At 37.1% G+C, this 14163-nt stretch overlaps 3 protein-coding genes and 2 non-coding genes across 7 annotated transcripts in view; 3 read left to right on the top strand and 2 right to left on the bottom strand.

Moving 5' to 3' along the window:
- ClpX (Caseinolytic protease chaperone subunit) overlaps positions 1 to 3073 on the top strand; it is a 36573-nt gene extending 33500 nt beyond the window's left edge. The window contains exons 11-12 of one of the 3 annotated variants that reach the window (XM_090113393.1): positions 281 to 421; positions 2180 to 3073. In XM_090113393.1, the coding sequence (XP_089969519.1) occupies positions 281 to 421; positions 2180 to 2227 (189 nt within the window). In that variant the 3' untranslated portion in view covers positions 2228 to 3073. Of the gene's footprint in view, positions 1 to 280; positions 438 to 1702; positions 1757 to 2179 lie in introns of those variants that run through there. The other 2 variants (XM_090113394.1, XM_090113395.1) reach the window with 2 other exon arrangements.
- A 3298-nt stretch (positions 3074 to 6371) lies between these two features.
- On the top strand, positions 6372 to 10107 carry LOC149899912 (uncharacterized). The gene is made up of 8 exons (XM_090113112.1): positions 6372 to 6554; positions 6925 to 7154; positions 7275 to 7563; positions 7787 to 7914; positions 8223 to 8395; positions 8787 to 8906; positions 9700 to 9867; positions 10028 to 10107. Exons 1-8 carry the CDS (start codon positions 6372 to 6374, stop codon positions 10105 to 10107), a joined length of 1371 nt encoding a protein of 456 aa, XP_089969238.1.
- A 411-nt stretch (positions 10108 to 10518) lies between these two features.
- On the top strand, positions 10519 to 12220 carry LOC149899911 (uncharacterized). Its single transcript, XM_090113086.1, has 3 exons — positions 10519 to 10679; positions 10761 to 11146; positions 11728 to 12220. Exons 1-3 carry the CDS (start codon positions 10649 to 10651, stop codon positions 11965 to 11967), a joined length of 657 nt encoding a protein of 218 aa, XP_089969212.1. The 5' UTR covers positions 10519 to 10648; the 3' UTR covers positions 11968 to 12220.
- Positions 12221 to 12503: 283 nt separating this feature from the next.
- On the bottom strand, positions 12504 to 12622 carry LOC149899910 (5S ribosomal RNA). The gene has a single exon (XR_016457867.1). It is a non-coding gene; the product is annotated as a 5S ribosomal RNA (ribosomal RNA).
- An 881-nt stretch (positions 12623 to 13503) lies between these two features.
- On the bottom strand, positions 13504 to 13622 carry LOC149899909 (5S ribosomal RNA). Its single transcript, XR_016457861.1, has one exon. It is a non-coding gene; the product is annotated as a 5S ribosomal RNA (ribosomal RNA).
- Between the last annotated feature and the right edge of the window lie 541 nt (positions 13623 to 14163).

The following is a 14163-nucleotide window of genomic DNA, read 5'->3' as shown; positions in this document are numbered from 1 at the left end:
ATATTTGTGCAAAATGTTATCACGTGGTCCATATTTATGCAAAATGTTGTCACGTGGTCCATATTTATGCAAAATGTTGTCACTCGGTCGATATTTATGAAAAATTTTGTCACTTGGTCGATATGTATGCAAAATTGTGTTACGTTGTCTATATTTATACAAGATTTTGTGACGTGGTCTAGATTTATGCAAAATTTTGTCATGTGGTCGAGATAAAAGTAAGATTTTGGCATCTGGTGAGTATGTATCGTAAAACACGAGCTCTCCGTCCGTGTTGCAGGAGAACCTGTTGCTGGAGGTGATGTTCGAGATCCCCGGGTCCGACATCTCGTCGGTGCACATCCACGAGGGCTGCGTGCGGCGCAGCGAGCCGCCGCGCACCGCGCGCCGCGACCAGCCCGCCCTGCGGCACTGGCCCCCGGTGCGCGCCGCCAACTGTACGTGCGCACACACACCACACACACACACCGCGCGCCGCGACCAGCCCGCCCTGCGGCACTGGCCCCCGGTGCGCGCCGCCAACTGTACGTGCGCACACACACCACACACACACACCGCGCGCCGCGACCAGCCCGCCCTGCGGCACTGGCCCCCGGTGCGCGCCGCCAACTGTACGTGCGCACACACACCACACACACACACCGCGCGCCGCGACCAGCCCGCCCTGCGGCACTGGCCCCCGGTGCGCGCCGCCAACTGTACGTGCGCACACACACCACACACACACACCGCGCGCCGCGACCAGCCCGCCCTGCGGCACTGGCCCCCGGTGCGCGCCGCCAACTGTACGTGCGCACACACACCACACACACACACCGCGCGCCGCGACCAGCCCGCCCTGCGGCACTGGCCCCCGGTGCGCGCCGCCAACTGTACGTGCGCACACACACCACACACACACACCGCGCGCCGCGACCAGCCCGCCCTGCGGCACTGGCCCCCGGTGCGCGCCGCCAACTGTACGTGCGCACACACACCACACACACACACCGCGCGCCGCGACCAGCCCGCCCTGCGGCACTGGCCCCCGGTGCGCGCCGCCAACTGTACGTGCGCACACACACCACACACACACACCGCGCGCCGCGACCAGCCCGCCCTGCGGCACTGGCCCCCGGTGCGCGCCGCCAACTGTACGTGCGCACACACACCACACACACACACCGCGCGCCGCGACCAGCCCGCCCTGCGGCACTGGCCCCCGGTGCGCGCCGCCAACTGTACGTGCGCACACACACCACACACACACACCGCGCGCCGCGACCAGCCCGCCCTGCGGCACTGGCCCCCGGTGCGCGCCGCCAACTGTACGTGCGCACACACACACACATAACACGTGAAACATTACACGTCACACGTTACCCATCACACGTTACCCATCACACGTTACCTATCACACGTTACACATGACACGTTACACATCACACGTTACACATCACACGTTACCCATCACACATCACACGTGACGCACGAAATATTTTTTATTTGATTTTGAACAAAAATTTGAAAAAGAAAATTGAAGTGTGATTTTCTTTTTCAACTTGGGTTATAAATGATGTAGGGAAATGTATCGCTGCTATAAAATATTCTTCCCTTTTTCTGTCTTTTGTTTTGAAATAGCATTTTTTTATGAAATACTTGCGATTGCGTAGAATATTATCCAAAACGTTAAGAAAGGAACACTGTGACGTTTCTCTTGCAGGAGACATGCGACACGGCATTTTTTACTCGCACACAAGACGGCTTCAATATGTGACGGTGTGTGACGAGATAATTTGTTTTTTTTAGCGAGTAGTTTGTATTTTTTTTTGTAATTTTTTGGGGGAGTTTAAAGATATAGGTGGCATTAATAATGGTAAATAGTGTAGAAACACCGCGTCTGTGATTTGATTATTTTTTGTGATTTTTTATGGCAATAGTTTTAACGTTTGTAGATGATTTTTTTATTAGATAGTGATAAACAGTGTTATTATGCACGCGAGTGATGAGATATTTTGCGTATTTTTTTTAAATTTTGTAATTTTTATTTTTTTTATAGACGTTATCGGAATAGTTTTTTTTACCTTTAAAAACACTTTTGACATTAAGTTACAGTTGTAGCGAGACAAATAATATATTATTTCATACGTTCTATTATATCGGAGTGTACTTTTTTACGATATTTGTTTTTACTTTCCAGGAATTCCAAGCGGAGCCCGAACCATCTGTACATCAATATGCGCTATGAGCGGACACGCGCGTGGCGGCTGACGGACAGACAAACGAACGAACAAGCTCCGGCAAGACTTGCCATAGACAAGTGTCAGCCCGCGACCATAGACAAACCGCGTTCCATAGCTATGTTATCTATGCCCGCTTTTTTAACGAAATTTAAACTTTTTTCGAAATTCGCAGTTTTGATTTAAGTTTGCTCAGATTGTTTTCACTAATAAAACATAAAACGTCATTCCTCTCTTGCCTGAACGATGTAGGATTGTAATAATTTTGACAAATGATAGGTAATTAGCTCAATTGATGTTATTTGTGAAAATTAAAAAATAATGTACTGGCGTATTGAAACCTACATTAGTTACTATATTCAATGTAATAACTAATAATAAGAGAGAAAACAAAAAAAAAACGAAAAATTTACGGATGATCTTAACAGTAGTTCCTTGAGGTTAATAAAAATTGAAAAATAATAATTTAAAATGTAGCACGGCCGCCGTGCAACATAGTTCTTGTGATGTAAATTACTGTAAATATTATATAGAAAGAGTATATTTAAGGTTTAATAGTTTAGGCATTTTTTTTTAATCTACATTGTAAGTAACGATAATATGATTATTCGGTTGACAAACTGGCAATGTGTTGCCATTCAAAGTATTCGTTCGGAAACCCAAAATATTTTGACATTTTGTTTTTGTTATACATAGATTTTTTTATTTAACACGAATGTGATGTGATTATAGCTAGGATAGAAAATTTAAATTTTATCAAATTTTAGAAACGTTTTGAACGGATTGTATAATCACATTACAAATAGATGAATAGAATAAGCTTATTTTTAAATAAAACCATGAAAAAAACTATATTTTATTGTTTTATTTCTGCAAATACATTTCACAAGACGCTGTTCTCATAAGAAACAATAATTATGAATCTTTTCTCAGCGCCAATCTCTAAAGTTTATTAAAATGTATTGTAAATACATATTTCAAGATAATACTGAAAATGAAAAATTGGCTATGAGCCATAAAATTATATGCAAAATACTGAAGAACAACTAAATCAAACATCTTATTCACACTACAACATTACGTTTACGACAAAATTTCTTATACGCTTCAGATTTCATAATATCCACTAATATTTCAACCATAGCATAAACTTCGCTATAAGTAGTATACAAAGCAACTGGAGCTAAACGAATCACATTAGGATCTCTAAAATCTGGCACAACACCCCTTTCTTTTAATGCCAGAGATATTCTGTAACCTTCTTCATGTTCTAAACATACATGTCCACCCCTTTTACTGTCTTCACGCAAATTTCCAATCGAGAAACCATACTGAATTAACATATTGTCAATCAAAAACATCAAATAGCCAGTAAGTTGTAACGATTTCTGCCTAACCTTCTTCATACCGGTATCGATAAACATTTTCAACGATCCTTCTAACGGTGCCATAGAGAATAGATGCGGGGTTCCAATTTGCCAACCATTACCATCCTTACGATGGTCAAACTTCTGACGTAATAAAAATTGAGTGTCCACTCTATTCCCGAACCAACCAGCTAGTCCTGGTAAGAGCTGGAAATGCTTCCGATTTATATACAACGCCCCACAAGATCCCGGACCACCGTTCAAATACTTATACGTACACCACACAGCAAAATCCGCGTCTATAGATTTTAAATCTATCTCTATTGCTCCCACTGCATGACATAAGTCCCAGCCTACTATAATACCTTTTTCTTTCGCTGCGTCGGTTATTTTTTTCATATCCAGTATCTGGGCAGTTCTATAATAAACAGATGGTAGGAATACTATTGCTACATCATCAGTCAGTGCTTCAATTACGTCGTCTTCGTTTATGAATTTGTTCACCGATTTAACAATTTTAACTGCTTCTTCGGGTGTATAACCTTTTAACCTTACTTGGCTGTCTATAGCATATCTATCGGTGGGGAAATTTAAATCATCGAGCAGTATTTTGTATCGATCCTTGGTGGGTTTATAGAAAGTGCTTATCACTTGGTGAATGTTGACGGTGGTCGAGCCTACAACCGCTATTTCGTCATCGTCAGCTCCCACTAGAGGAGCCATAAGCTTTGCTATTTGAGAAGAATATAAGTAGTACTTATTGTCATCTACATTCCATATTTGTACGCCTTCGTTTTTCCATTTTTGTATCAAATCAAGGGTTGTGTCTTCTGCATCCTTGGAAATTAAGCCCAGCGAATTTCCGCACATGTAAATTGTATTTTTTCTAATATAGAACCTCTGTCGTAAATGTCCGAGGGGATCATTGTTGTCGAGGAATTTGGAAAATGCTGGACCGTCTTTAAAGTGTTCATCCATCACGTTACATGCCTTATCCATGGCTAAGTCTTAATATTTGAGAGACTTCTATAGATTATTAGCGTTTTATACTAATCGCACTTTTAGAACCACTTTATATGATCTAAGAAAGTTCTAAGATCCTGTTAAGGTGGACAATTTGTAGTAGAAATTATAGAGAGTGCCTATATATTATGCAATAAATGAGTCCCCTGCGGCTTGTAAGTAGACTACTAACTGCTATGAACATTATTATTATACTATATATTTTTAACAATCAATAATATTTACTTTGTATGTACAGTGAGATAAATTAAATGTATGTTAATCAATTGTTAATGTTAACTTGACATTGAGTACCTGAACAAATAAACATAAAGTAACTAAGTAGGTATATCGGATAGCATTAAAACGATTACAAAATAGCTGTTGTCTTACAGAGTAGGGGGCCATAAAAGTGATAGGTTGTTCTAACTATCGAAAAAAATATTTCTATGATTTTTAAACTTAAAAACATTTTTTTTCCAAACTATCGATTTTATGGCGTCTGCAATCAGTGCTTAAAAGGGAGTGATTATTTTTAATTAGCTGTGCTCCGCGGTTTGACCCGAGTGGCTCCTGTTGGTCTTAGCGTGATGATATATATCATCACATTCATCGTGGAAGGCTATAGGCTATATAGACTATGGGCTATCTAGCACCGAAAGAATTTTTCCAATCGGACCAGTAGTTCCTGAGATTAGCGCGCACGACTTTCTTGCACTGCTTTGATTTTAATAATACCGAAGCTTTTTTAATTTGATATTGAAATAATTGAACACCCTGTAACTTAATTAAATAATTAACATTGTAGTTCATCTTTATCAGTTGCAATGCAAGATTTACTCATGATAAGAATGGTTTTCCTGATTGTGGCAATCCCTATTAATATAATACTACTAGCGGTCCGCCCCGGCTTCGCCCGTGGTACCTACATGTTTAAACTATCCTATCTCTCAAGTTGGATTGAACTGCACAAGGTGTGCGAATTTTATTATAATCGGTTAAGTGGTTTAGGAGTCCATTGAGGACAAACATTGTGACACGTGATTTATATATAATATATTAAAATTTAATACAACAGTGTATCTTTGTAGGTACCTATATCGCTTTGACTTCAAAGGGATGTTGATGAATTTTATCAAGGTAAGAGATAAGAAATAAGGGAAAAACATGTTGTCTTGAAAACAGTGTTGACGATAGAAGTGTGCTTTGGAACATATTGTGTCAAACGGTTAAATGAAATTCACGCGAACAAAGCCGCGATGGAAACAGAAGTCTTATCTATAAATGATATTTTTATACTAGCATGTACTTAGACAATTTCGGTGTATAAATTTTTTAAACCATAATGCAGAAAGAATAGAATAAATGCGATTGCTCTGGCGGGTGGCCGAGTGGTAAGGCGTCGCCCTGCAAGGCAGAAGACGAGGGTTCGAGTCGATCCTCGTGATCGATTTTTTTTCTATTCTTTACAAATGTATAACTACTTATAAAAGCATGAATAATATAAAACTAAAATATCGATTTAAATTTCTTTTACAAGTTGATACAAACATAATACAAGAGAACAAGTAAAATTCATTAGTAGGTAATTAGTCATTATTATTTTCATCAATTCCTAAGATAGCGTGTTCAAACAAACAAACAATCAGTTTTATATTATTGTATAGATATCTTTATATTTGAACTTTTTAAACACCCATCGCTGTCAAACTAAAATTTGGTATCTTTGTGGCTTACTTTTTGGTATCTTCATTGTCATTCCATAACATATTAAAATATAATTATGTCGTTTTACTACCGGAGTGTTAGAAGGTTTTCCCAAAGCAACTCAGTGTGGACCCTGTGCTGGCCGAGCTCCCAGTATGGCCCGCTGCGGGTCCAGAGGTCAGAAATGATGAACGGCATCAAGATTGCTGCTGCGAAGGCCATGGGGAATCAGATGGCGGCTTGCACTATTATGTTTCAGGTCTTAGATTGGAGAAATTATAGTTTATGTGTAGAAAATTGGTATAGGACTGGTATATTGATTGGGAATAAGTCATAAGTTATTGAATAATTCAATACCTACATAAACTGTATGTCTGTCTACTCTATATTAGTAATTAGGAATTACGAATGATAGTGATGTGTTATCAGAATTTACTTCCAAAAATACAATTGTAATGCCGAATCTGTAGTAAAACGAAAAATAAAAAGTTGTTCCTTTGACATAAAGAAGACGCCTGTTAATACGCTTTTTAAACGGAAACAAACAAAAAAACACAATTTCATTTACAAAATTTATTAACTAAAATACACAATTATATTCAAAGATCACAATAGACATCAGTTTATAGGCAGGATCCCGCTTCGAGACGAAAGACGACTTTGGCGTAACCCATTTCCTAAGAGCGACGTCACCAGCCTCCGGGTGTGGGTATACCGCTTTCTCCAAGATGAGAGTGTTACAGCAATCTGGAGCACATCTTACAGTTACCTCTAATAGGCAATACGTTGCCTACACGCTCGCCTGTCCCCTCCCTGTGTTTACTGATGTTAAATACTATTTGCTGGACACGGCCGCCAGGTAAATCTATCATAGTCTGGCTATCGCATATTGGAATAGGTTGAATTTTTCGAAGTTTGGCATCATTTCATTTTCATATATGCATAGCTATAGCTAGTTTAAAGAAATATTCTTCTATAGGATGTGTTACAACCATTGGGAAATCGATGACTGCATGCCGCAAGTCAGGGATGACTTATTTAGACTAACACCAGAACAGCTCTGTATTGATCTCGTTCAGAAAGCCTGCTGGGCGGGACCCTTAGCCAATTCTATTTATTGCGAGGAGAGCAGGGTCGCAAGCATGTCTCACGAGAGAATATGTGCGTTTGTTTATGAGAACTTCAAGTCTTCTCAATGTACAGTCGCGAGTGTCGGAGTGCCTTTTGAAGAGACTTTGGAAATAGCTGATAATATTGAAACGTCTAGGGTAAGTTTTCTGATGTAAGATCGTAGTAAATAGTTACTTTACAGGTTAGTTAGTTCAGACATTCTAAAAAAATTTCAAGTTTATATAGGAAAAGATCCATCATCTTGATGATAATAATAATGATGAAGGTAGTTAAGTAGGCTGTAGGCTGCATAAGATTTACTTACTTTTATAAAGTTAGTATATAGTTAATCTTTTTCATCATTAAATCCTTGATGTATAGATCAGGCCCCCAGAACGACCACAGATGGCTTCGAGACCAAAAGCTGGGTTTGAGTATTGTGACCTAGGAGCTGGAAAAGATACTTGTATCGCAGCAGTCGTGCCTGGCTGCGGAACTTATGATGTGACGTAGGTGTTATTTTGTATTTACGTCCTATATTGTTGATATTAAATCAATTGTTATTGTTATTATACGGTAGTTAAATCAAAATCAAATATTATGGAGTTTGCAGAATCAAAATGTTGACTTTGCCTGTTGGTTTTCTATGTTCCCATTAAAATAAATAAAGGAACATAGGCACAGCATTTGACACATTTTCTCTTGTTGTTGATCCTGAAATTGACCATATATTTCTAAAAAAATATATGGTCAATAAATTCTGTTAGCATAATCTATTGATATTGTCATACTATTTACCACTTCCAAATCCCAACAGGGACCTTTTCAAGCATGCAATAATAGCAGCCGCGTGTGGTACCGGTAACATGAGTTCTGGCCAGCACGACCTGGACCGCACCCCACAGGGCCCGCTTGGCCTCATGGCTGGAGACGACATCTATACCAACTACAGAGCTTTTAATATATCGTATATGGAGACGGGGGTATTTGGTTAGATAATTGTTTTTTTTAAATGATTGATTCAAAAGTGCTTTTATAAGAAATCTAATTGAATGGATAAATGTTTGAGTTTGTGTTTGTTTGAGTTTAAAATGCGGGATAGGTACTTACATTTGTTAATTTTGAATATTTAGTGTAATTTTACTGTCGTTTACTTGTACATAGTTCATTTTCCTCTATAAAGGGCTAAGGGCGCGGTAAAGCTATTGCATAGCATGCCTTCAAGCCACACCTCCGAGCCCGTCGGAGTGGGGTGTGTGAGGTTTTTTCGTTACGGAATTTCTCGATTCGGTCCCCGCGATAGAAGCTATGCAATAGCTTAATAAAAGTTTTTTTCGTTGTATTCTCTATTTACGTAAAATTAAGACTAAATTATCAATAGGTATATTATGCAACACTCGTGCACAGTCAGCTTGCCAGAGCGCCAGCGCACTCGTCGAGTTTCTCACAAACGTCGGTGCTTTGGACTTTAAACAAATTGAAATAGGCAAGAAGAGATTAAGTAAGTTCTAAAGCTAAAATTCTTCCAATGACCTAACACCGTTACTAATAATTATCTTTCTATTGATTAATTCTATAGGTAGACAATTAAAAATCTGTACGTCACAAAAGAAAGTTATTAAAATATTATTTATAATTAACTGGTTTAACTATTTTACGGTATAGAAAAAGGTAAATAGACAATTTTAAACTCGGAATTTAATATGATCTAATTATTTACTTTTCACTGTTCACGACACTTTATTTTATGGTAATCCGAGTAAGTAGGTACGTATATGCGAATAAAATAAAATAATTTGGAAAATCCAAAAGTGCACGCCTCATAATTTTTTTTTATTAAATATTTATTAATTATTATTTTTGTTTATTTAATAACAATTAAACCACATCGAATCAGACCCTGAAAAATGAAAGGGTTCTATTCCTGAGCATACTCAAGCGTAAGAGAAAAAAAAAGACTCGATTAGTAAAGTATTTCGGTCGCTATCGTGTTAACAAGAAAAAGGATCCGCACATACAGACACACGGACGTCCAAGACAGAACTTTTTTAAACTGTTTTTTAACTAGTTTAAATAACAAAAATGACATCAAAAATATCATGAACGTTAAAAATAGTGTTTTTTCTTAATATGTGTGTGTATGTATTATCTTACAAGTGCAATGTATGATACATAAAGACATTTTAAGTTTGAAAAATCAGATGTTTTGCGCGAAGTGACAGTAGTACCCACCTCAACGCTTCGCTTATGAGGCGTGCAATAAGAAGTAAGAAGCTTATTTTTTTGCTTTACAGAAGTAAATCTAGCTCTCCACGAAGAAGACGCAGCAACATCGTCTGAAGGCATGGCGCTGCAGCTCGCCAGTAACATTCAGCTGGACAGCGTGGTCGACTGCTTCGCTATGATAGACGCGATCACTGTGGATGAGATAGCGTGCACTGCTAAATGTTTGTCGACTAAAAGTAAGGAAATTGAAATTTTAGCCAATCGTATTTTTTTAAGATTCTGTTAATTTAAATAAAAATACTTTACTACCTATATAAGTTACAATAATAATTGCTGTCTATGAACTCATTCCAGTTTATTACAATGCCTTATTTTATATTAATCATTTGTTTTCAGTTAATCAGATGGCAATTGCTGTAGTAGGTGATGTTGGTGCTGTTCCTCATGATAGAGATTTGTTAAAAATTAATAATTAAATTATATGTTTAAAAAAATAAATAAATAATTTAACTACTGATGTGTATTAATTTATATCTATAAGGAGCCCATTAATAATTTTATGTAATTTTTGAATCTCAAAGAAGATATTAATCTTCTTCTATCGGTGAAATCCGTGTATGAAACAAAATATAGGCAAATAAATAACGTGATTAGCAAAAGTGTTTAGACGTTACCTTGGAACATAAAAGCGCGTTTAATTTAAACTTTCCAATTCATACCTATGTAATAAAAAGTTTAAATTCAGATTATTGTCAACTAGTTTCAATATTTATTTTGTTTTATTTTTAAATCGACGCGAGTTTTTTGGCAAACTGACATTTTAATTTAGCATTTTTTGTCTGTAACCGTCAATTCTCTATCAGTTGTCAATTGTCATTTGTCACAGTGACATTAAAAAGTAGGACGTTTGGTTTGGGATTATGGATATTTAGGAATTATATGAAAATAAAACATTAATCATTATACTATAATGCTTTAAATTTTATATAGTAGAAGACAATTTTGCTAGTTGTAAAAATGTTGAGCTCCTTTCAAAACACCGTAAAATGTGAGTAGTTAACAAATTTTGTTTTTAATTTTAGGTTATGTTACATTCGCTATAATAATATTATTCCTTACATAATTCCAGATTTACGGTTGGTGAATATAAAAACGGCATTAAACACGCTAAAAGAGTGCAAGCCGATCAACACTCCATGCATAGAGAAACCAAAATATGATTTGGTGTCAAAAGTCAAGACGGTTTACTTCAGTCCTCGTAGTATTAACTTTGAGATCCAAGAAAAGCCTTCTGAAAGAAAAATAAAGAGAGATCCATTATCATATACGCCGATAGTTAATCCTAGATCAATTTTGCCATTAATTGATTCAAATTGGAAGAAAGATGAAATTGGTTTACCAGCGCTTGAACAGGAAGAGAAGCAAGCCATTCGTTTGATCGTAATTAGAAGGAAGAAAATGAAGAAACATCAGAGAAGGAAGCTGTGGAAGAGAATGAGACATCGTTGGGCGAGGGTCAGTATTTATATCCTTTCAACTTACTGTAAATTCTAAACATTTGCATAATTAGATATCAATGTTTGTCAATCAATGATTGTACTAATTTTGATGATCTGTATTACACTGATAGCTGATTCCCTACTAATATTATACATGAAAAAGGGCATTTGTTTGTTTCTGGAGATTGTGAGGAGGCAAGGGAGTGATATAGGCTGGTTATTACAGTGGTGTAACATCTAATTCTCATAGGAATATCCTGTAACAATGCAAGAGCAAAGCTATCTTCATTTTGTCATAACTAATTTATAGATCTAGGCATAAGTGTAGCGGGAGAAATTATATATTTGCTATTTCATTCCTTGGAAACATTGTTAATCTAATTATTAAGATGCCTCATGGTTTTAACTCAAACTCCAATATTTATTTTTGCACCTAGGACCTACTATTGTTAACTAGAAATTCTTTCAAATTAGTAGGTAGTAGGTACTAAGTATATTGTATGAAACAAAATACCATATCATACATATCAACATAATCACATTTTACTACACTTTACCATATTTCCAACTTACCTAATAAACTATTAAAACTTTCAGGTAAAGAAAAACCGACGCATCAAAAAAGAAAAGATCTTCCAAAACGAACTGGCCATGATGGTGAAGCAAGCTCATGAATTCTCCGCTGAGCAGTATGTAGCCAGCAAGATTGAAAAAGCGAACCATACACCTTTACCCACTCGCTGGAAACACAAGAGGTTACCACAGTTTATCATTCGACAGCTTCTGGGCATAGACAAGAAGATTAACTATAAACACACTGATGTTTATAAAGCATAGATTATAGAGTTAAGATAAATGTCACTTTGAATTTGATAAATATGCATTTTTGTGTCAGGTAACAAAAATTGTTTTTGGCTGAACTTGTAAAATTTCTCGGAAATCTGTCATTGTTTGTAAAAGACACTGATAAAGTGTCTCTGTTTAATTTGTTTATGCAATTAGTGGCAAAGTGTATTTCATTGGTCAGATAACATCAGTTTGGCAAAGCAATGTATTAGAATAGTTTGCGAAATAAATGTCTACATAAAAACTTGCGTTTTATTTAATAAAATTTGGATAGTGTGAAAAAACTTGTATAAATATTTTTGATACGAATATATGACAATATTACGATAAAATTACGAATGTTACTATTAATGTTATCATGTCCTGAATTAAAAAACTATCTTTTTCTTGTTTCCCTGCAACAATGTAAGAGTATTGTTGTACATATTTTTAATTTTTATTATCTTGCAAAATTTTTTCAACATACAGTCTTATTAGCTTTGTGTTATGTAGTTTATGTCATAATATTACAAAAAATAATTTCAAAAAGCCAACATCACGCGGTGTTCCCAGGCGGTCACCCATCCAAGTACTGACCGCGCCCGACGTTGCTTAACTTCGGTGATCGGACGAGAACCGGTGTATTCAACGTGGTATGGACGTTGGCGATAGGTCTTACAAAATACTTAAATGGTTTCAATCCCAACTAAATGCTGTCTCCTCTAGAGTTTGTAAAATTACTGTACACAGTACACTAGCTTTCCGCCCGCGGCTTAGCCCGCGTTTTCAAAGAAAAACCCGCATAGTTCCCGTTTCCTTGGGATTTCTGGGATAAAACCTATCTTATGTGTTAATCGAAGTTACCCTCTATAATATGTGTGGTAAACATTGTAATCGGTTCAGTAGTATTTGCGTGAAAGAGTAACAAACATACACACACACATATCCATATTAGTAGGACGTACCTAGTTTGTAAAAATGTGAGCCGTCACGGGATGCCTTGCAGATGTGATAAGTACACTGTACACACCATATATACACACCATTGAGGGCATTGAGGTATTATTAGTAGTACATAATATTAACTCAATGGTACAAGACCAATACGTGACACTATATCGACGCGTCGCGTCTCCACGGCCGCGGCATGCTGATGCGTCGCCACGCCAGAAATCGGTTTTACGTGCGCCTATAGATGTTTTACATCAATAATATTGGCTTTACACATTTATTTGTAATAATAAATAACAGGTACTTACAAAGTTGGAGCGTATTAATTATAAAATCCCTATTCTGTATTCAATTTAGTATGAAGTACTATGAACGTAAGTTTATGTCGGAAATAATAATATGCTTGTTTTACATAAAATGATAAACCTGAATATAGTTAAGTAGATAATATCAAAAACGAATTTTTTTCGCATTCATCACAGCCGGGATACAATGCAAATTAAAATAACATCAGGTAAAGTTGGGTAGCAAGTGTTCGCGGTGTTTTTAATTTTTGAAATAAAATTATAAAAATTTATTTCAATAATTTTCAACAAAAGCCAACATCACGCGGTGTTCCCAGGCGGTCACCCATCCAAGTACTGACCGCGCCCGACGTTGCTTAACTTCGGTGATCGGACGAGAACCGGTGTATTCAACGTGGTATGGACGTTGGCGAAAACGATCATGAAATTATTAAATTATTAATACTCATAACATCACAAGCGGAGCAGAATACATAATTTTTTTTTGCGAGTCGATGAAGTTGCGTGGATCACCTTGTGTACACAATATACCTAACTTTTTTGTATACAGGGTGTCCCAAAAAGTAGTGATGAACGGAAGTTGGAAGGTAGAGGACCTAGAGGGCTATCCGAATCACCCCCATGTATGTTATGCGATTTTTCGTATTTTCGGAGTTATGACGTTTTTTTCAATTTTTCTGCTATCGCCGAGTACGATGATATTTTCACTCATGGTGACGTGAATTATTGCGCTAGATGCTTGATTTTTTTTGTGTGCTAAGCTGAAAGATAGGTCAATTCAGTATGGTAACATTTATTATCGTTAGATCTTCGAATGGAATAAAAGAAAGAGTTAAATGCCAAGAAAGATAAAATTATCCAGTATGTTCAAAACTTCAAGGGCCCATAAAAAAATAAAATCACATAAAAAAAAGTTTTCCATTTGGCTTTTAAAAACTTGCTCTATCTATCA

Source organism: Colias eurytheme, chromosome 19, assembly GCF_061535395.1.
Source record: "Colias eurytheme isolate Ceu_HAF_F1 chromosome 19, ilColEury1 Martin Lab GWU primary, whole genome shotgun sequence".
Classification (NCBI taxonomy): Eukaryota; Metazoa; Arthropoda; class Insecta; order Lepidoptera; family Pieridae; genus Colias; species Colias eurytheme.
Note: the sequence above shows the minus strand (reverse complement) of the source record. Positions and strands in the feature narration are given on the sequence as shown.

Excerpts from the sequence above, each read along its gene's own strand:
- LOC149899911 (XM_090113086.1), top strand. The coding sequence starts at position 10,649 with ATGTTGAGCTCCTTTCAAAACACCGTAAAAT. Across the intron at positions 10,680-10,760 it reads CTTTCAAAACACCGTAAAAT|ATTTACGGTTGGTGAATATA; the intron begins GTGAGTAGTTAA and ends ACATAATTCCAG. Across the intron at positions 11,147-11,727 it reads TGAGACATCGTTGGGCGAGG|GTAAAGAAAAACCGACGCAT; the intron begins GTCAGTATTTAT and ends TAAAACTTTCAG.
- LOC149899912 (XM_090113112.1), top strand. The coding sequence starts at position 6,372 with ATGTCGTTTTACTACCGGAGTGTTAGAAGGTTTTCCCAAAGCAACTCA. Across the intron at positions 8,907-9,699 it reads AATAGGCAAGAAGAGATTAA|AAGTAAATCTAGCTCTCCAC; the intron begins GTAAGTTCTAAA and ends TTTGCTTTACAG. Across the intron at positions 9,868-10,027 it reads TAAATGTTTGTCGACTAAAA|TTAATCAGATGGCAATTGCT; the intron begins GTAAGGAAATTG and ends ATTTGTTTTCAG.